We start from the raw sequence: 21,622 nt of genomic DNA, 5'->3' as shown, positions 1-21,622 counted from the left end.
TGCATAAGCGCATAAAAAGATGCATAAGGAATTTGATTGGTCTATAAGCATGTGCATAAGGAAATGGACCAATCAAATTCCTTATGCATCTGTTTATGCGCTTATGCAAAAGTCTGTGCTCCTGCCTTTACTCACACTTCTATGGAACTACGTTCAGAACGGTCTAACAGTAATATCGACCTAAAGATCATCGATTACTCGTTTTATCTCTAGTTTTTAAATTTATATTATTCGATTCTATACAAATAGAGCGGAGTACGTGAGCTAGAAAAAAGAATCACCGTCCCGTTTTAATGACTCGCTACGTGAATCGAACTGTTTATAAACGTTACATGTTTTTCTCCTCGTGGAAATTTCATTTCGCGCGCTATGTTTCTCCCTTCTCCGTTCGATCGCGACGCCCTCGAGCGTTTCGCGAGCAAACGGGTCCAAGTGAGATACAACGGAGCGAAGAGAGAAATTCGGATTTCATCGGGGATGAGTCTGAGTCCCCAAACTTTGCAGCTTCGCCGTTGCAATCGTTGCGATATTTAATTAAAGCCAGCGCAATTTATGTTCGTGTATGTCCAAATGGATCTGTGCAAGATTCACTTCAAAATAATCAGAATGATCCTTTTGATTTAATTTAAAAAATACAGAAATGCGAATAATTGATTTGTGATTGTAGCGAATTTATGTCTTAATTATCCTAAATCGTCAACAATTTAAAAGAAAAGATTTTTGTTACCACAGAATAATTTTAATGAAGAGACAATGGAGATACAATCAATGGACAGGAAACAAATCGCAGAATTTTCCGCTTCTGATATCGCAATCCAACACTCGTGTAACGTTTGCAACGACTCGATCCCGAAAAGCCTGGCGACGAAGCTCGCACACGAATCTTATTCTAAACCGAAACGAAGAATCGATCTCGCTATCGCGCGCACTCGCTGCTTAAAGTCCACTACTACTAAGCGCTGGCGGTAGAAACGCGTAAAGATCTGCGTCTTGGATGCACAGGCAAAAAACGGAAAAAAAAACAAAAAACAGACAGAGTGCCTCACATAGACGTTCATAGACGAGGATCAGCTGCAGTGACGTCTCCTTCGTGCGTTACATCGTCGTAAAATAGAAATTTGTAGAAATCACTATGTACGGCTAAGTGTCTCAGTTAAGTAAACATCATCTGGCGCGGTCGGGGATCGCGCGGGCGAGTCAGGGCAAGGTATAGCGCACGTACGGCACCTCGACGTCGTTCCCGTCCTCGTCGTTGCAGCACAGCTCGAACACGAGAGCGCGCACGTGGGGTTCTAGCTTCTTCTTCGACACCTTCTTCACTACTTCCGACATGAGCAGTCCCATGCGCTCCTGACACTTGAGCTTCGCCATGAAGAACGAGTAGAGCATGCAGATGCCCTGCGACAGCATGGTCACCTCGAGATTGTGATTTTCCTTGAAGTAGTCGAGGAACTCCTTCAGCGTCAGCTCGCCCTTCACCTCGAAGCGGTCCCACAGCGTCCACTCGATGTCGTAGTACTTGAGCTTCGGCGCGGCGATCGGCTCGCTGAAGCCGAAGAACGGTAGCGCCAGATTCACGAAGCCGTTCTTGTAGAGCGACAGATCGCGCACACCGCGCGTCAGCTTGTACAACTCCAGGCAGACGAGACCACCCACCACCGAGGTAGTGGTGGCGATTGCAGGGATGATCTTGCCAGCGATCAGTTTGCTCTTGTGCCGGTCGGCCGGCGAGATCTTGTAGTTAATGGCGCGTAAATTCGATGCCGCAACGATGAAGTCTATGTGGAAGTTGGTGTCGTCGTCCTTTTCGAATTCTTGCGGATAGATTGTCAGGCCGTTCAAGTCTTCCACCTTCGGCAACTCCTCCTGCAGCTGCGCTAGCCGCTCGTGATCGATATTACCACTGCCATTTGACACTTGCACCTGTGAATAGCGTCAATCCTTTTAGATCTCTCTATCACATTTTGATTATTAATTTAACAGAATATTTCAAAATTTCCCAAACTTTTATTATCGTTAATGCAATAATAAGTAATTAACAATAATAAAAACTAAAAAAATACTACATAATTAATATAAATTTTTTACATTGTAAATTAAAAAATGTTTTATCTCAAATAACACTCGTATGAATTTGAAGCTTCTGAGAAATAATTCTAAACGTACAGTGTTAATCAATTACCTGTGAGTCTGTCTCGGCGATCTTTACACCAGATTTTGGCGCGAATTCAGGCACCCTGACAGTAGCCAGGGTCGCGGCGATCTCCTCTCTATCGCAGTTCGTGGGTATGCCGTAAACCTTGGCCTTGAGATTGGCGGCGGCGACGATGTAGTCCATGTGCAAGGGGTCGTTGACGTCAAAGGTCAACGAGTCTGGGCAGCGTTTCGGGCCGGACCAGAAGGGCTGACCGCTCGAAGTCACCTGGTCCGGTGGGAAATTGAATAACAGCTGACGGATCTGATTGCTGTACTGCTCCTGCCAGTGGCAGCGGGCCCACGCCGCGCAGTCGGCAAACGTGGTCGGCCTTTCTTCTACCAGCGCTGTCTTCACGGACTCGAGCACTTCTAAGGGCTGCACACCGGGCAGTTTGAGCGTTCGTTCGACGAATTGCGGATCGGAGATGTATTGCGCGGCGTTCTCCGCGGATTGACGGAAGAGACCCTCGAAATTGTCACGCGCCCACTGCAGAGTGTGCTCGATCGCGTTGGGGAAGTTCTTGAGCGTGCAGATTGGGATGCTCTTCTCCGGCGGGTCCTGCGACGAGCTGTACGACTCGGTGAGGAAGGGCACCACCACCTGGGTGTTACCCTTGGTGCCGAGAGTGCCAGACTCCAACAGGGGTTTACGATAGTACACGCAACGGCGATCCATGTAGATGCGTGCGTTCACGTTATCGAGCGCGTTCGCTACACCGTCCAACACCTCGAAGAAGTCGTCATTGTAGATCTTTTCCGTTTCCGGGCACACCCGATTCTCGTGCGCGATCACCTTCATGTCAGGGTTCATACCCTTGATGACCCGGGCTGCCGTTGAAGACTTGGACCGCTGCACGTCTGACGGCCTGAACAGGAACTGTCGATTCAGATTGGACTTTTCGATCAGATCCATGTCTGTCACCGTAACGCAACCGTTGTCCGCGCCCACGCCGATCATCGCGAAATTCTTCAGCAATTCACAACCTATCGCGCCGGCACCGACCACGAAATACTTCAAGCTACCGATCTTGGCCTGGAATTTCCGGCCAAAAACAGCCACCTGAAAGGAGAGCATGATCAATTACTGAAATTAATATTTTAGTTTGTTATTCAAAATTTGTTTATTTAAAACTATTTTTAAAAAGTCGGAAAAAAAGATCGCGATCAATTAGTGGCCGATGCTGTACCTGGGAATCATAACGAGATCCCGTGGGACAACAGTCCTCCTCGGTGAGCTCTGAGCGATCGGCAGGCAGACATTCGATGGCATCGAAGTACAACCATTGATAGATGGGGTGGAACTTGCCGGAGCAGGCTTTCATCACCTCCTGGGCGACGATACCGCCAATCGTGGCGTTCATAGGGTTCAGATCTCCGGCGGACACTTTGGCAAATATGCGCAGCAGCTCGCCATTGATCTCGGTGTCAAAACCATACGTCTCCTTAACTTGCTCGGTAGTCGCGATGAACTCGTCAGCGTCCGCCTGATTCCATGAACGTGGTACCTTGCCTTTCTCGGTCAGGTACTGGTGCAACGCCAGGAAGGCCAGATGCAGCTGCTCCGGATAATCGAACTTGCCAAAGTCGGTGATGAGAAACTCGGGCTTCTTCAGAGCCGTCTGCAGTGGTGTGAAGCGCAAGGTTTTCGGCATCTTCACTTGGGTAACAATGCCGCCACGCATGTATTCGGAGAACCTGACAATATTTGATTTTTTTTTGTACAGTAATAAAAAAATATTATCATTAATCGTATCATAATTCTAATTAATCTGTTTCTGTTTCAGAAATAGCAGATAGTTATTAATAAAGTTGTTTAACGCAAAAAACAAACGTGATTAAAAATCTTGCCATATTGAACAACAAGACAATATATTTAGATAATAAGAAACATATCTCTAACCGCCAGGAGTCTCACCTGGAGGTGTCACCGATGCTGAACGTGTACGGTCCCAGCACCTTGATCTTGATCGGCTCGCAGCCGTTAAGCTCGGTCATGCCCTGTATCTCGGAGAAGGTGACGTAGTCGCCATCCTCCATACCGTGGCGCGTATCGTCCAAGCAAGTGACAACACCCTCGCTGTCGCGAGAGACGCTGGCGACCATCGCGCTCACTGGTGGCTCGCCGTTCGTGTCCACCACGGTAAAGGTGTCACCAAAATCGCAGAACACCTGTGAGAAGAGGCCACGGGTATCGGCGATTATGAGAGCGATGTCGTTGGCACGGGTGATTTCTGAGATGCGTAACTGCTCAGCCAGCGGTGTCTCCGTTAATACCACGACCTTGAACTGCTGAATGTAATCCTCGCTCAACGGACCAGAGTAGTGACGGGTAGGCACGTAGTTGTTTAGCTCTGACAACCGCTGGCAGCACGCGGCCGCACGGTTTTTACCTGTCGAGTGAATTTAATTTTGATATGAAATCATTAATAACATATTCCTTAAAACTTATATTTTGCCACAGGCCACGTGTGTTAATTTAATATACGTGAGTCATTATGTGAATCATTTTTATTTCATCGATTTTTGTGAATTTGTCAATTTGGGAACAAAGAATTCTATTATATTTTGGTTATTTAATTGGTATGTTGTTATCTCAAATTCTATTTTAAATGAGAATAGTGAAGATAACGATAACTACGTTTATTAAATGATGTAATATAATCGTAATTTGCAATTTCATTGCATAGAGATTATTATATTTCAATTAAATCTTATCGTCCTGAAGATTATTCTTTTTGATTGCACAAATTTATCAAAGGAAACTGGAGACTTTGATATTATTCTGATAAATTTTATTTGACAAAAGAATGTTTTAATTTATAATAATTATTGCATAAGCTGACCGAAGAAAATGCTCCTTCTAGTACTTTCTCATCTATTTTTGTATCTTTCTCTTGGTAAAATTTAAATACAAAGCCCATTCTCTGTCTTAAATTCATTGAACATAGTTGTTTAACAGCCATTCATTGTGCATTAAAATTCCACTTTCAATATAAAACTGAAAAATGTAAATGCAAATGTAGAAAAATGTAATCAAAATGGATGAACCTTTGGTGAACATTAAATGTTCTTTTATGAATATGTATTCCCCTTGCAATATATTTTCTTCCCCCTCTTTCCGTTCTTTTTTTTCAATATTTTATATTTAATATTTAATCTCACAAGGGCCTTCTAGAATTGTTCCAATCATTGGTATGTCAGAATTATTTGCCAGTGAATGTGCTTATCGACTCCAGCAAGAGATAAAAAATGCATTCGCGCTTTTTTCGTCGTTGGCGCGTTTCACGTGTTTTCGATCGGCTTTCACCTTAGCTGAGGGCTAGTTTCGCTCATTCATTCATCCTCACCTACGTCCGCCTCGGTGAGATAAAACTGCGAGCCCAGATCGGCCAGTCTGCAGAGAGCGTGGTCGTGCAGCGTGACGGACTTGACGCCGCCAAGGATGACGTTCTTGGCGATCTCGACACCAAGACCACCCAGGCCGGAGATGAGCACGTCCGAGGACGCCATGCGACGCATGGCGTCGTGGCCGAGGACGTAGAGCTGCCGTGAGTAGAGGCTCTCGTCGATCTCGGCGGGCGCCCGGCCGGCGGCGGCGCCGCTCGCGGAGCCGCCTCTGCCGGTGCTCGTGGAGCCGTTCTTCGCCATGTCCATCTCTGTGATGATAGTTGTCGTGGGCTCGTCGTCGGCTCCTCCCGTCGTGCTGGCAGCACCAACGCGTCGCTTCTTGGCTGGGGGATCAACGGAGCTCTCCGCCACCTCAGCACTAGACATCGGAGGACTTCACGGACGTGTCACGGAGACGTCGGATTACGTGCCGTCGATTGTTTCCCCTGATTGTGCCCTCAGTCCCTCACTCTCTCTCTCTCTCTCTCTCTTCTCCCTTGCGCGCGTCTTTCTCTCTTCTCTCTCACTCTCTCTCTCTCTCGCTCACCCTCCCTCTCTTTCTCTCTTTCTCGCACACTCCTCTTTCACTCCCACACTTTATTTCGCGTTCTCTCGTTCTCTTCCCTGCTTTCCCTAGTGATTCACTATCGCGCTTGCCACCGCGCGCGAACACACGGTCCACCGAGCTCCGAACGCTGCGCCCTGACACCGATGGCAACGACGACACCAGAATGAAAGCGGATATCAGAGCACGGATGCACGTACCGACCAACCTCACTGTCGCCACACCGCACGTCGCCCCACTCTCTCTCCCTCGTTCCTCCCACCGTAAACTACTGCCACCGCCGCCGCCGCCGCCGCCGCCGCGTTGCAGCCCGCGAAACTCGCTCGTGCTTGACCGTCGCCCGCGATTGTCTCCTATCTCGGATAATCTGTCTCGAGAGCACCGTCACTGCCGCTTCTGTTTCCTTTTCCTTTTTCCGGGATCGAGTACTGACAGGAATCTCGCACGCACGCCGATACGCCACTCCACCGTCCAACCCACCGACGACGCTGCCGTCCCTCTCCCCTCCCACTCTCATTCGCTGTTGCCACACGGATTCGCGGATTCGCCGACTCACCCGACGTACTGTCAAGTTGGCAAGATACGCGCTCCGATCACGAAACACGAGCTGTGCTTATGTATATATCTATGGCTGCGCTCGCTATCGACTCTGATTGGACACGTCACGACAAGGAAACTGTAAGGGCTCATGCACAATGAGACACAACGAGAGGAATAAGGAACACGTAACAGAACATGAGGAATAAAAAAATAGGGAATTAAATTTCGTTCACCAGTTCACGCGTGCGTGGCTTTTCATGGTCGAAATTTAATTTTCTATTTTTTTAAATTCCTTATGTTCTATTCCATGTTCCTTCTTCCTCTCATTGTGTCTGAGCCCTAAAGATGCGCGCGTTTATGCGCATGCGTTATACAGTCGCTCATCCGAGCGCCATCATAGGCCATCATAGGTTGCGAGTTCGATGCTCGAAATAGATTTTTATTACATATTTAATGAGAATGAGACGAACACAGGAAACAGAAAGTTTGCAATCAAAGCTTTGTAAAGCAATCAATGCTTTTTATAAGCGAAGCATACGTGTATCTTTGATTATTTAGTTTGTTACGCCATTGAGTTGAAATAATCTAGAAAGAAAACGAATCGATCATAACCTTTCTTCATAGAAATGAAAAATATAGACAAAACATAAGTAAATAAGAATAACAGTATTATTTAATTTGTATTATGTAACGAAAAAACTTTTATTTTTCCTGCTAAAATAAATTCAAGTTTTAATCTAAATCTTGATAAACAATAAAATTTCATAGACGCGTGTCAGTTGGTAGAACTTGAGCACCAATCACAGGGCGCGTTTGCAGTAAGCAAGTAGTGTCGCAATACGCGAGCAGCAAAGGCTTGAGGAGCGTGACCAATCAGAACTTTCAGCACCTTTTATTACAGCCTGTTTAAATTTAAAACATTTAAATCGAACCATTTAAAAAAGAATGTTAAAATATCTTGTGAAGGAAGACGTAGCGAAGACGCGCGCGAGAATTTTTAATGAAAACCAGTTGCAAATCGCGTAATTTGTCTAATTATAAAATATCAATCTATGCAATCGTCAGCATCGCAATATCATTCGGAAACAATTAGTGATATACTTGCACAATCACGAACAGGTAAGATTGCACAAAAATTTAAAATAACGTTTTCTCAAATAAAAGTTAAGGAAGAAGTAGCCTATACTCCATTTTTTCTAAGGATGGTCGCAATATTTTCGCCATATTAAAAAAATACAAATTTGGTAAAATTAAAGAATATTAAAAAAATATTACATTTATAGAACAAAATTAAAACATTAATAAATATAGATTTAGTAAAAAAGCAGATGGTAAAAACTAAATGGATTAAATAAAGGCTTTAGCTTTAGCTTTAGGCAAGGTTGATCGCAAGAAGCGTCCATATATACACAAAATTTTCTTTCAGTTCATCTTTTAATTCATCCACTTTTTACAATTTTAATTCGTCTATACGTTATTCTGTACAACTCTTATGTTTCCCATTTCTCTCTGAGGTCTTCGATGAAGGCACGTAAGCTAAGAAAAACGACTTGTCTGACAAGTATGGGAGTGTATTTTACAAGTATAGATATATCGTATACGATTAATTATAAATAAACGCGTTCATTCAACGTCGTAATGTAACATTGTTCGATGTTTCCCGTAAGTTAAAGAACAAGGAGAGAGTTTGCTCCCTCTAATATGTTCTTTCGCAGCACTGTTAACAGCATTAAGAGATCGTTCGTAATTTCTGCGTCGGTAATTTAATGAGATTCACAATCTAAAACCGCGTGTCATCACTGTCCACGGAGACCGGGCTGCCGAACACCCTTTGCTCGTCCTTGTCCCTTTCTTCGGCGTTCCTCCTGCCGTTGCTGGCTCGCGACTGCGACTGCTTCCGGTTCCGCGATTTCGGTTCCGGTTCCGCCGTCACGAAGGACGACGGGGGTGAATGCGATATCGGCGGGAAGGGGACGGTGGGGGTAGCCGAGTCCGCGGTACTGTTAGGGGTGGAATTGGCGCCTTCGTCGAGGGTACCGCTCAGAATCGAATCGGGCGAGCCGTTAGATTGCTCGGCGGGCATCACGGTAGTATTGGTACTGTCATCCGCAGCGGCCGGGTTGTTTGACCTCGACGGCGGAGGCTTGCCCTCCTCAGGAACCGTCGAGGTGCGCCGCGAGGTCATCCTTCGACCTTGACTGTCACCGCGCGTGTCTTCGGTTAGTTTAGTCGGCTTTGCTCGGGTTCGGAGCGAACAGACGGCAAGCATCAAACATGGTATTATTGAGACAAAGCTACCTCTTTTGATGTAAACTTCGATTGGTGAAAGAATTCTTCTGTTTCATTATTAGAATTAAAGCAGCCTTGCTTAGCCAGGAGGCCGGTAAAAATCACAGATAGATACATTTTTCTATTATTTTCTATTATCTATATTTATTTCTATTTTCTATTATTTATTATCTAATATATTTTATATTATCTTCTATAACTAACATTAAATTATTTGCTGTAAATACATGGAGACACATAAATACCGTGCTTAAATACCATGTTTGATGGAATTAGAAGCAATAATTCGCAAACTGCTTACAATTACTGCGTTAACAATCCATTTACATTCTCTCGGGGAAGACAATACGTTTTTGGAAAACAACATTTTAATATGTTTTAGTTGACAATTCTAAAAAATATATATACATAATTATGTAATGATGTATAAAATTTATGTATATATAATGCGTTAGTAATAAAGAAAAGTAGTAATATTATTAATTTTGTCCAAAAACGTACTCATTTCATTAACACATTCGCAGCCGGCGGTTCTGACGCGAGAGCTTTAGTTGGACGTCGCGTCGTCTAAATACGAAAAAAGACATCCATAGAACTACGTCAGCGGCAACCAGCTATAGATTTTTAAATGACGTAGAATTACGTCACCGGCAACCAGCTAAAAGATTTAAAATGACGTAGAATTACGTCACCGGCAACCAGCTAAAGACTTAAAAAATGACGTAGAATTATGACGTTGCCGGCTGTGAATGTGTCAAGAGCAAATTTTAAATTATACATATGTCAATAGTATAGATTACTTACTGATTTATATCCACCGGAGAAATTCTTTGTTCCGGGCTGATCAGAGGCCGGTTGCCATTGTCCCACGAATTGTGGCGGCGATGATTGCTTTTATCTTTATAAGCTTCGGCGATATTATTGTAACTACCGACGATCCTGCGTCTGTCAAGTTCCTTCAATACTTTTTCCGGCATGCTGCCGGCCGATCTGCCGACATACAATCCGCTGCCTAGCGTATGCTGTAAAAAATTATTTCTTACGAATGTAGATAAATCGTCAGAAATATCGTAAACGCTAATACATCAATTCCAGAAGAGTCAGCAAATAATCATGACAATACAAGTACACGAAAACAATTTTATATTATTTTGTATTGCTATAATCTGAATATAATTTTTCTGCATAAATGCATATCGTGCTTTTCAGATGCATTTCAACCGTACCTTCGAAAAGGAGTATATCGGACTGGGAGCGGCGTTCGGATTGGTCCAGACGTTGGTTGCACCAGGTACGTCCTCATTGTTATCATTGAATAATTCCGCCGCGTACGAAGGCTTCGCCGGTATTATGGGTGATCGGCAGCATACGCTGTTAAAACATGATAACATTAAAAGTAAAACTATACATTATCACATAAAATAATACATATAATTTAGAAACAATTTATAAAATGCAAAATTCGTCAGATTTTCTTCCTAACGTTCGTGCTGAAATTGTTGCTATTCAGCAAACTTACGAGTTCACGTCCTCGAGCTTCCTAAGCAATCTCTCGTTTTCCCGACAAACGAGTTCCTGGTCGCGTATCACCTGGTCTCGCGTGATAAAGAGCTCCGCATTTTCGCGACGTAGCTCTTCGTTCTCCTGTATGTATTCTCGGATCAATTTGCTCAGTTCCGACGTCTCCATCTCGGCTAACTTGTCAAAGTCCACCTCTGGCGGTGTCACGAGTAGTCGTCGGTCAGCTGCAAGTAAATTTGAAAAATTAACGATAATTAATCAAACAACGACGATTGTCAATGATTTCTTAAGAACATATATGTAGTTCATACTTTTGGATTCGCTGCGCATCGCCTCGGTGCTGAGATGAAGAGCTGTCCTTAGATGCTCGTTCTCGACCTCGAGAGCTTTCACCTCTCGTTTCAAGGTGAGAATTAGAGCTTCGCGTGGATCCTAAAAGTAAAAAGTTTCATTTTATGTATTCCTTTAATATTTCTTTACTTTAATAATTCTTTAATATTTCTTTAATCGAATTTGTTTGATAATTTGGAACTTGCTCGAAGCAAAGAATACGCGATCTTACCATCACTATAAGAGGTTTCGTGAAAATCTTCTTGGCTCTCGCGGCGTATCTCAAGGTGTTTAAGGTTTCGCTGGCATTCGAGCGAGCTGGCGAAACACAGGCGATCTAAACATATTTGATTGGTATCATTAAATCGACATCATAATTGCAATCTTGCGAACCGAGTATAATTAGAAATTTTTACGATTACGAATTCATTAATTAACAGATATTATAAGAAATCTAACAAATTAGAAAGGAAAGGCGTTGATTTTATTGTTCAGAATTCTTCTTCGAACACTGGATGTTCAATTCCTCAATTCGATTGCACTTATCTATTTGCTTCATCTCTACTTCTATATCCAATGTATAGCTCATCGTAATTAAGTTATTCCATTTATTTATTTATATATCCATTTATATATTTATTTAATTACTTAATCTACACATTACCTATGTTGGTTTACTGTTGATCATAATATTAATATTCGTCGCGTAAATACGAATTACGTTTTTGCGGAAACATGTTATTGCAGCATCAATTTGTGAAATAAGAATGTTATCTACTTGCCATCAAGGTGACGCCATTTCCGGCGAGACTGTCCGCCAGGAGCTTCGTTAATTTGCTATCTCGATAAGGAATATGGCCTGACTTTCGTTTTCCGTCACTCAAGGAAGCAATGCAGTATCCTAAACACAAACGGACCGCCTTTATTCCCTCGGATCGATAAAATAAACAAATATTCTTTCGTGAAGTCGCGAATAAGAAGATATCGTGTTTCGAAGGAATTTGCAAAACGCATTCACTATAAATAAAAATGTTTGCGAAAGATCCCTATTGCTTCTTGGTGTAGCTCTAATCGCGAAAGTTTATCGATTACTTTCCATAGGCGGAAGGCACAGCTTTTCATATGTCAGTAACTTTATAATTCACTTATCGATTACTTCAGCCATTATAAATAATAAACGCATCGCGATTTCAAAGTCAAGATCTAATCCAATTTTCAGTCGATAAATTAATCACAATGGCTATTCATAGTAAAGCGTACTGCCAAGTGTGACATGTACTTCAGTTTGCGTTATATTTAGATATTACATTATTGCATACATAAAATGTCTACGGTAAACTAATTTTATAACAAATTATACGTTATACATTATGCGATTTCGTTATGTCGAGAAAATTTTCATAATTTTTGATATCACAAAATATTCGATGCCATTATTATAACGGGCTTTTATAACTTACCTAATACCATGAGGCTTTTGTTAATGTTGTTCGCTTCCTCTAAGGTTTTGCCTTCGCTCTGGGTTTTCTTTGTCATCTCGCTTCCAGCAAGATCCACGAAATTAATTTTGCCTTGTTTCGAGATAAACACACCGTTCTCCATCTATCGATACGAGAAAAACTTGTTTGAAATTTCGATATCGAAGTAATTGCGGTAACATAAAGTAGTTGGCGATGAGGAAAATTAAACTTGTCTTACTTCATGATAAATGTGTTCAATTTAAGGAGAAAGTAATGTGTAATTATCGTAAAATATTAGATGTATGCAAAAGTTTTAGTCGCTTTAAATGCATAATATATGTATGCAACACAGTTCAATCATCCAAATATTTGTCCCTTTTTTCGATTTTCTGTCATCTCTATTTTTATTTAGAGATAAATTTCTTTATAAAAAAAGTTTTTTCGTATCTCAGCCACATCTCGAAAATACTATCCAGTTAAAAAATATTACATTTAGGATAAATAATAATCCGAAGGCGCCAAGTTGGGAGAATACACTTAGTTCAGAAAACTTTTCCAATTCAAGTTCAAAATGCTTTACTGAATACGAAAAGCATACATAGCTTTTCATCGCGTTCGTTATTGTTGGTCAAAGTTTATTATGATATATCACATTTTACAAACTTCGATGCTAACTCTTTAAAAACATAAAAAAGCGAGAATTAACGAGTTTAAAGTTTAAAGAATAATACTAAAGTGGTGAAAAAAAACGAAAACTTCTATACATACAGCTAATAATTGTTTTGACTTACCGCTTGTTCAGAAGTTATATTTACAGTCAGAATCGAGTGGCTTCTGCTAGAATAGTCGTTCATATTGTGCGAACCGATAGATCTATGTCTCATTCCTAGAAAAATTCAATAAAATTTTGTGTTAAATAAAAAATATATAGAATTTTATGAAATAGAATGCTAGAAAATCAGTTTTGAACTTAATGCAAATGTAAAGAAAATTCTCAATATATTTCAACAGCTATGATGTTTGTCAACTGAGAAATCTAAGAATTTGCGAGATAATATCTTATCTCTCTTTCAAATCATTTTTTCCTGAAATTTACCTTCTTCAAGAACTGCTAAGAGATCGTCCAGTTCTTCACATTCCACCGTGAAAAGATTTTCAACGAAAAATCCACGCGTTTTTTTGCTCCATCGAACTGCCAGAGGTTTTCTCGAAGTACCAGGATTTAACAAATCTATCACCTAGTTATTTATTTTCTTGTTATTATCACTTTTATAACAAAGATCTTTCCGATAATAACCACATAATCACATCGTTCTATTTTATAAAATTATATTTTTTTAAATCCTATTTTGTTGTTTTTACCAACAATACGTGATATCATAAGTGGTATCATAATCTTATCATTATAAGAGTAATCGAGAGAGAAAGAGAGGGATACCTTCTCATTGTAGATTTCCAGGAAAGAAGCCTTTAACACAAAATTGCAGTTGTCATGTTCTTGAAGGACTTTAAACAGGTAGACGAAGGAACGGAAGACCAGACCATGGTCCTCCGAGTACGGATCCATCCTTTCGAACTACAATAAAAAATAAAAAAATGAAAGAGAGAGAGAGAGAGAGAGGGGGGGGGGAACGTAAAGCCACGCAAATTTAACTCTAGAAAGGTGGCTTAATGTGACTTGACTCTAATTGAACTTTACACTAGAATTTGCATATTCAAAAGAATATCGATAATTGAGTTCCTCCACGTTCTTTGTTTTCCATAATAGAAATATTTTCAAACTAAAATAATTAAAATAATTAAATTAAAGTTAAAATAATTTTAATTTTAATATTACCAAATATATGTATCGTGAAATATTTCGCTCGCTTTTTAATTATTCTTAAAACGCGCTCTTTATCGATCCCGTTATCTTTCTTCTCCGTATTATACATACATGTCATGTATACTTGACCTATCAAAATTGTAATACCGCATTTAGTTGCAAGAAATAATATTACGTGTGACTTGGACGCGTCGTATTATCTTATCTACGAAAGACAATCAACTTTAACCTTCCGACTGACTATATGGATATCGATCGTTAACGTCACCATATGTTTTACGTATTGTCTTCTGCAAAGTATGGACAGTCGCGTAGCGCACTATACCACGAACAGAAAGAAAAAAAAACACTTCGCGTAACTTTAAAGTCTGACTGATTTCTCTCGAGACACTAAAATAGCATTATTATCGCGAAAAACCGTCAAGAACTCATTTACTTAAATTATACAACTCGAAATAAATATCTTAAAATAGAACTTAAAATGAAAATTTTTTGTGCTTATTAGTAAACGTGCAATCAAACTCTAAAAAAATGCCTTGATATTCCTGCAAATGCTTAATGACATTTTAAAAAAGCAATTGAAGCAAAAGCGTCAGAACGAAGTTTGTCACTCACGAGTCTCGGAGGTCCAGTCAGGGTATGCGTCTTGCCACTTCCGGTTTGTCCATAGCAAAACGCGGTGCAGCTGAAGCCTTCCACGGCCATCTCGATGAGGTTTTTAATGCCAGAGTACTGCAAGATATCCTCCTGCGTAGCGTTCGGCTCGAAAACAACGTTGTAGGAAAATACCTTCGGCTTCTTGTCGCCGCTGCTCGAAACTGCATCGCACTGCAAGAAGAACAAAGCATGAGCCAAATATTATTAAATAAGATATCTTTTTTAGTTTTGACGATTCTAATGATATCGATATGAAAGAAATATATATATATAATATAATATAATATAATAAGAACATTAGGAGAAATTCCACGGAACAGAATAGTTTTGAGAACGAGGGTGGAATGCAGTATTTTCGAAATGGTTTTTCAATTTTCGCACTTACGTAGATTTGTCCGTCACCGGGAAATTGCACGACCATTTCGTCACCGGCTTTAATCTCCTTATTACTGAGCGGACGAACTCTAAGAAGAGAGTAAGTTATTCCAAGTTTAATGTGTCATTGTCATAATTCCAAGTTTACTTGAATTCTTTGTGTTAGAGCGATTCGGGTTAAATACCTGACGACGACATTTATGTTGTTTTCTGGAAGTAGATGCTTCGTCGCGATTACCCGTTTATCGCCGTCTATCAATCTTTCGATGCTACCAATCCTAAAAATACGTAGCAATATTTTCACAATATATCATATCACAATATACATTAGTTTTATGTCTACTTTAGATGAATAAATTTATTTATCTGACATGATAGTGAATCAATAAACTAGTAAATTTTATTAAAAATAATAACAATAACAATTAACGAAACCGTTAAAGAATTTAGCTAATAAAATAAGAATATTGTAATTGTATATATTATAATTTATTATCTATTTTCTTAGGATTAAAACAGTAGATAATATTTTATCTACTGTTCTACATAGTTAAAAATCACCGTGTAGATCTCAGCATTGACGTTCAAGCTTCTATAGTTAACAAAGAGACATAGAATTTGTAGAACTTGCAGTTACTTGTCATTACGTAGATATACAGTTACTACTGCGATGGTTCTATTATTAAACGCGATCGTCGATTTAATTCCGCAAATTAACGGCATTCCATGAATAGGCGATAGCAAGCCGATACGGAAATGTCCAGTCAATCGTTCGATTGACCTCTAATCGTGTAGCCAGCTCTCATAATTTACGAAGCCCGATCGAAGCACATCGAGCCGATTTGTTCGCGTGTTTTGCCGCGTCCTCCTGGTTTGGCGCGATTTCTTTTTCATTCCGAAACATCGCAGTATCTCCAAGAAACCTTTTTTAATGATTCAGGATCGAACTTGGTAAGTATCGGATCGTTAGGTCGGCAATTGACAAGAAACCTCCCGTTGAGAGTGCGCTCTCTTCCGCAAAAATCTCATATCCAAACACAATATCATATTGTATTATTTGTAAAAAAACTGTTATCGATATATATATTAAATTATAGGATATGAGATTATTTTATCAATTATTTATTATTTTATCAATAATATGACATGATATCAATAATAGGATATGAGATTTTATCAATAACATGTTTCTTACATCTTCAGAAATAAAATATACAATATAATATTGTAAACATTCAACAACTTTTTGAGTTTGTCAAAATAAAGAGCAGTCTCCATACTTTTACTTTAATTAATAGTACACGTTAATCTGTGTAAAAATAGAAAGACTTTAAAAATGGAACAAATTTTAATATTTTTATATTTAGGAAATAACATCACAATTTAACGTAATAAGTAATAGTTGATTTTCAAGAGATATTGTTATAAATATTCTCTAAAACTAAATCTATGAAATCTAATATTTTGTCCATTTCAATACACAACGGTGCAACACATATTCAATTCATATTCAATTTGATTTATTCACCTAATTAATTTTTACTTAGGACAAGTATTATTTAGGAAATGTTTCGACAATTTTGGAATAGGATCCCTCTCAATGGGTCTCATAAATCACGTGTAAGCCGATGTTTATCTCTTTGCAACGTCATATCGCTTCTCATGTCACATTAGTGCTGTCATTCACGTTGGCCCCCCTCTTTTACGAGGCTCAATTATTTACAAAAATCGATCGATGTGTTTCATGATATTAATTAGCATGTACACACATGCACAACGTACGCACATTTATATTATAATATACGTATTTCGATGCTACTTATTGATTGTGAGACCTTGCCACGCGACCTCTCAGTATAGTCGATATTGTAACGACTATTCTGTGCACGTACATGCGTAATATCTCGATGTATCACCCGTGCATTTATCCCTTCTTTTCTTTCTTGTATGTACAGAGACAAGTCAGCAGAGACGGAAAAGTCTTTCCTGTCTTTCTTGGAAAAGATTAGGGTTTAAAACGATACGTATCACGCGATCTTAGATACTCGTCAACTATAGTGGTATTTTGAATCTTAATACCTTTTATATAAATAAAAAAGAAAAATTTTCGAATTTAAAATTTCGAATTTAAGTTCGAAATTTTATTAAATAAGATAGCTTTTTTAGTTTTGACGATTCTAATGATATCGATATGAAAGAAATATATATATATATACATAATATATAATATAATATAATATAATAAGAACATTAGGAGAAATTCCACGGAACAGAAATAGTTTCATGATTGCAATACAATTTAATTTGTTTTGTAGCAATTACAATGCACGAGAGATTAAAATATGTAATTTTATTAAAAAGAAACATTAATAATCTTTATGATATTCAAAAGGATAACTTTGAAAGAGAAAAGAACAGTGCTCATTACAACAGTGCTTAGTGTTTCCGCTTTCGAAATCATCGAAATTGGGCTTTTGCACGCGTACGTTTGTCTTATCTTCAAGAGGAGTGTTTTTATGTGCTCTATATTTCTAATGAATTATTTCCCATATGTTTGCCAGCATATTTACATAAAATGATGGAATGGACTTTCATGGTCACAGGCAAAACAGATGAGATTAAATTGATGCGCAACTACTATTCAAACACAGTCGCGTGCCTACTACCAACACAAAACTGTAAAAGCATCGTCATCGCGCGATCGAGAGCTAATCTTTTTTATGTAGTGATGCTTTTTGAAATATTTAAATTTATTATTGCGGTTCGCGTGTCGTATTATAGTCCATCGGAAAGTACCCATTTCATTCTCCGTAATTCAAATATTTCTATATTAGTTTAATAAATAAATAATGTAAAGTTAAATAGATAATGTAAAGTTTTTTCTATCGATTATTCTCGATTATTTCGGGGGGAAAATCGCGTATCCCGTAATCAATAAACGACGTTGATGCGATGCCGTCTTACGTCTATCTATGGATACCCCATAACGTGCGAACGTTCACTGTCGCAACATGTCGTTCCATATGTGTGTATGCGCGCGCACGTGTGTGTGTGTGTGTTTGTAGGGTGTTTTTTTTATCAACGTGTGTGGAGCTCATACGAACCACCTCTAGTAAAATCGAATCGAACGCGCCGCATACGCGCAAGTTACTGTTGTCTCTGTTGATGGCCGCATCGTGCGGCATCTTTGTCCCAGATCTTCCGAACAATTTCCAGCTAGGCGAATTTTTCCCGTCGACTAATCTTTTTACGAAACCACCAATCGATCGAGCAGTTTCCGCGTTTCCGCGTAATCTCGAAATTAAGTTGCAAGAAAAAGCGCCAAAACAATGTCACAAATATCCGTGTCGAGCCACGTGTACATAAAGTATTGAACGCTGATTGGTACCATCAGTTTCAGCTGACGGGTTTCTGCATAAAGAAAAAAAAGATTACATCACGCGCGTTCTCCACGCTATCTATCAATTCCACATATACCGCAATCATCGTCACGATGTTATCGCCGCAAATCAAAGCGATAAAGCACGAGGCCCCGATAATCGAGGTGAATTCTTTTTTCCATCACATATTTGCGCGGACATAATATAGGCACGTCACTTCAGCCTGTCACGTATCGATCGATTGTCCATTATCGTTAACTTTTTTTTTCGGCGATCAATACGTCAATACTTTGTTACTTTGATTGTTCGTTTCGTTTCGATTAGGTAAATTGCTTCACAATAATTTTATCGCCGAGATCTAATAAATTATTATCCCTGAGCCAGTTACTTGACAGAAAGATATTAATATATTTTTGGAAAATAGATACAGCTACATATATGTATAAAAAAAGGTAGACATAATTATTAATCATTTCGATGTCGCTAAATTATTCGCGCGCAATGAGTTCTGTGACAATAAAATATCGATATATGAAATTTCAAATTTGCTTCTAAATTATCTTTCCCAGCAGAAAGAGTTTTATATTTATAAATAATTTATATTTTTTAATACAAATTTTTTATGTATTTTGTGAATATTCCGTAAATTATTTTCGAAACCAATTAGATATTTTTACAAGTGAAATATTAATATTAATTACATTAAAAAGAAAGAAATTTTAATCGCTCCCTCGAGATTATTAGTATACAAAATAACGTGTTATAATCAGGCCGCTTGAATGCCGGAAGTAAAGATCAAGAATCTCTATAGATAAGAGGAAGTGTACGCCGGGCAACTGGGACAGCTTAGATAATTCAATGCACAAAACGATTTAGATCGATTCGCAACGTGTTTCTTCCTCTCGACATGCAACTAGAAGCATAATACTTACTCGTTGCCCCGCGAATGCAATAGTGCACTTTTCCCCTTTCCCTTGGAGTCGGAGCTGTCGTTCTTTGCTGGACTACTTCCTCGAGAACCAGTTTGATTGGCGGGACTGTTCCCGCGCGAACGTCGTTGAGAATTTGTCTTTTTTTGTCTTCTGGACATCTCATTTTTCCCATTTTCTCGTTGGGGGCTCGAGCCGCGCGTGGGGGACGTATTTTTCACCAGCACCATTCGTCAACCTACCAAATCCATAATGACCTATGAATTCGATCAAAACAATGTGCATTTGCGTGTGATAATTTCAAAGTATCACTAGCATCGATGTGAAAATTCTCCCTCTTAAATAAAATAGAGATGTTAGAATAATTTACTGCGCGATTCGTGAGCTTATCTTCTTACAATCTTTTCGGTAGGCGCGCAAAAAATCGACGAAAATTTATGCAATCACGTGCGCATCTAACAGTCGACTAATTACGGATACTTCGCGCTTAGTACTCGACTCAATTGCGGGCCTTCGCCAAGCTTGGTTTCGCTCGCGTTGGTAATTAATGTTGCTGCGGTTAAAGCGAAAGCTGCTTCGAAATGTTTCAGAATTGATTTATCTAGAAATTCTCCTCGACGAAATATATCGTTGACGTCGACATCGAATAAATATTGTACAATAAATAATTGATGAATGGAGGAAATTATATATAAAATCATAAACGTATTAGAGGGATAAAAAAGATAAAAACACGATGAATATAGTCTAATGTAACACAAAAATCCATCTGTGTGAATTGTTTGAATCCGTCGATTTCATTCCAAGTATTTCATCTTTTTAACTGACCGGAGGATTAATTAAAGTTGTGCTATGAGAGCATTGAAATCACCGGTCCTCCCTCTCTTTCTCTTGGAGTTTTCCCTCCCACGGGTGGACATTACCGTTCCGGAAGTTGCGCTTTGTTACTTTGTTGCAAGTGAAAGTGAATGAACGTGAGGCGACTAATAAATATATTTTACGCGTGTCTAATTAAGAAAGAAGGCCGATAACACGACTAGTAACTTGAAAATCAACCACTCGAGAAATTGACGACCAATTAAAAGTGACCGACTCTTAAACAGGTTTACAGGGTAATACTATCCCGCTCACGTAACCGTTCGAATATCAAAATCAAGATTCCGTTAATTTCCGCATAGGATCAATATTCCTTCAGAAAAATAAAAACGGCGAAACGCCTCAAGGCTTAAGCCCATCTCTCCCTAATGCAGCGCGGGGAGGATGTTTTCATAATTAAAGAGATCGCTTAGGCCGCTTATATCGCGCTTAAATCCAACATTACGTCCACCATAGTGTATAGTCCAGCCCGGCAAAAGTGCACTTACATTCGTAGTTTCATGTATCGTCCGGAAAATTCCTGGCGCCCGTTTTGAATCGCGAGACCCACCCCCGAACGACAAAGACTACGCGCGTTCACGCGGCGTTGCGTTCGCGATGATCAGTCAGTGGCGATGATGATTTCGAGCGCGTCGAGCGAGTCATTGACACGACACGGATATCGCGAGGGTAAGAACACTCGTCTCGCTGCAGGCGTGTAGCAGCAACCACCACCGACGCCGTACTGACACTCTTGGGGGAGTGAGTCTTGACTCTAGGATGGCCATCGTCGGCGGAAACGTACGGAAAAGAGAGGGTAGTTTTCCTATAGTCAGTGCGTGTCGCGCCGATCGAAAGCGGCAGTCGTTCGTCACAACACTAGCCACCGCGGACGCTATTACTACCACCACCGTCATTACCACCACTGCTGCTACCTGCTGCCATGCCACCCTCGTCTGTCCAGCGCGGTCACCGTCCACGTGAACTTAAAAATACACCCCCGCGAACTTGACATCGACGACGACGTAAGACTCTCTCTAATATTACGCGTTAGACATTACAGACAGTAGTTGTCATAATAAATATTTTTTTATTCACTTCATCACTCGAATAAAATTTTATTTTGTTATTTGCATCCATTTGTATTTGTATTGTTTTTAGAAAGGCGAATAAATAGATCGTGGGGAGAGAAAAGGGATTAATGCAATGTTACGACGACTTTTCGGAAATTTACGTCTTGGAGAGCATGATGGATGGATGGTAACAGGAGCGTTTGGTGTACGCTGATGTCGAACTTCCGAAATAACGCGCGA

The 21,622-nt window shown here is 39.9% G+C and overlaps 2 protein-coding genes across 2 annotated transcripts; both read right to left on the bottom strand.

Moving 5' to 3' along the window:
* Nucleotides 1–212: 212 nt before the first annotated feature.
* On the bottom strand, nucleotides 213–6,913 carry LOC105284756 (ubiquitin-like modifier-activating enzyme 1). The gene is made up of 5 exons (XM_011348502.3): nucleotides 5,544–6,913; nucleotides 4,112–4,586; nucleotides 3,384–3,891; nucleotides 2,183–3,256; nucleotides 213–1,923 (listed from the first exon to the last, which is right to left on the bottom strand). The coding sequence occupies exons 1-5, from the start codon at nucleotides 5,968–5,970 to the stop codon at nucleotides 1,198–1,200; spliced, it is 3,210 nt and encodes a 1,069-aa protein (XP_011346804.1). The 5' UTR covers nucleotides 5,971–6,913; the 3' UTR covers nucleotides 213–1,197.
* A 1,190-nt stretch (nucleotides 6,914–8,103) lies between these two features.
* LOC105284757 (kinesin-like protein KIF12) lies at nucleotides 8,104–21,086 on the bottom strand. Its single transcript, XM_011348503.3, has 16 exons — nucleotides 20,819–21,086; nucleotides 19,458–19,692; nucleotides 15,331–15,423; nucleotides 15,156–15,234; nucleotides 14,729–14,941; nucleotides 13,727–13,864; nucleotides 13,385–13,526; nucleotides 13,080–13,174; nucleotides 12,289–12,430; nucleotides 11,611–11,729; nucleotides 11,061–11,165; nucleotides 10,810–10,930; nucleotides 10,497–10,722; nucleotides 10,204–10,348; nucleotides 9,782–9,999; nucleotides 8,104–8,886 (listed from the first exon to the last, which is right to left on the bottom strand). Exons 2-16 carry the CDS (start codon nucleotides 19,682–19,684, stop codon nucleotides 8,469–8,471), a joined length of 2,481 nt encoding a protein of 826 aa, XP_011346805.1. The 5' UTR covers nucleotides 19,685–19,692; nucleotides 20,819–21,086; the 3' UTR covers nucleotides 8,104–8,468.
* Between the last annotated feature and the right edge of the window lie 536 nt (nucleotides 21,087–21,622).

The sequence above is a fragment of the Ooceraea biroi genome, chromosome 1 (genome assembly GCF_003672135.1).
Source record: "Ooceraea biroi isolate clonal line C1 chromosome 1, Obir_v5.4, whole genome shotgun sequence".
NCBI classification, from domain to species: domain Eukaryota; kingdom Metazoa; phylum Arthropoda; class Insecta; order Hymenoptera; family Formicidae; genus Ooceraea; species Ooceraea biroi.
Note: the sequence above shows the minus strand (reverse complement) of the source record. Positions and strands in the feature narration are given on the sequence as shown.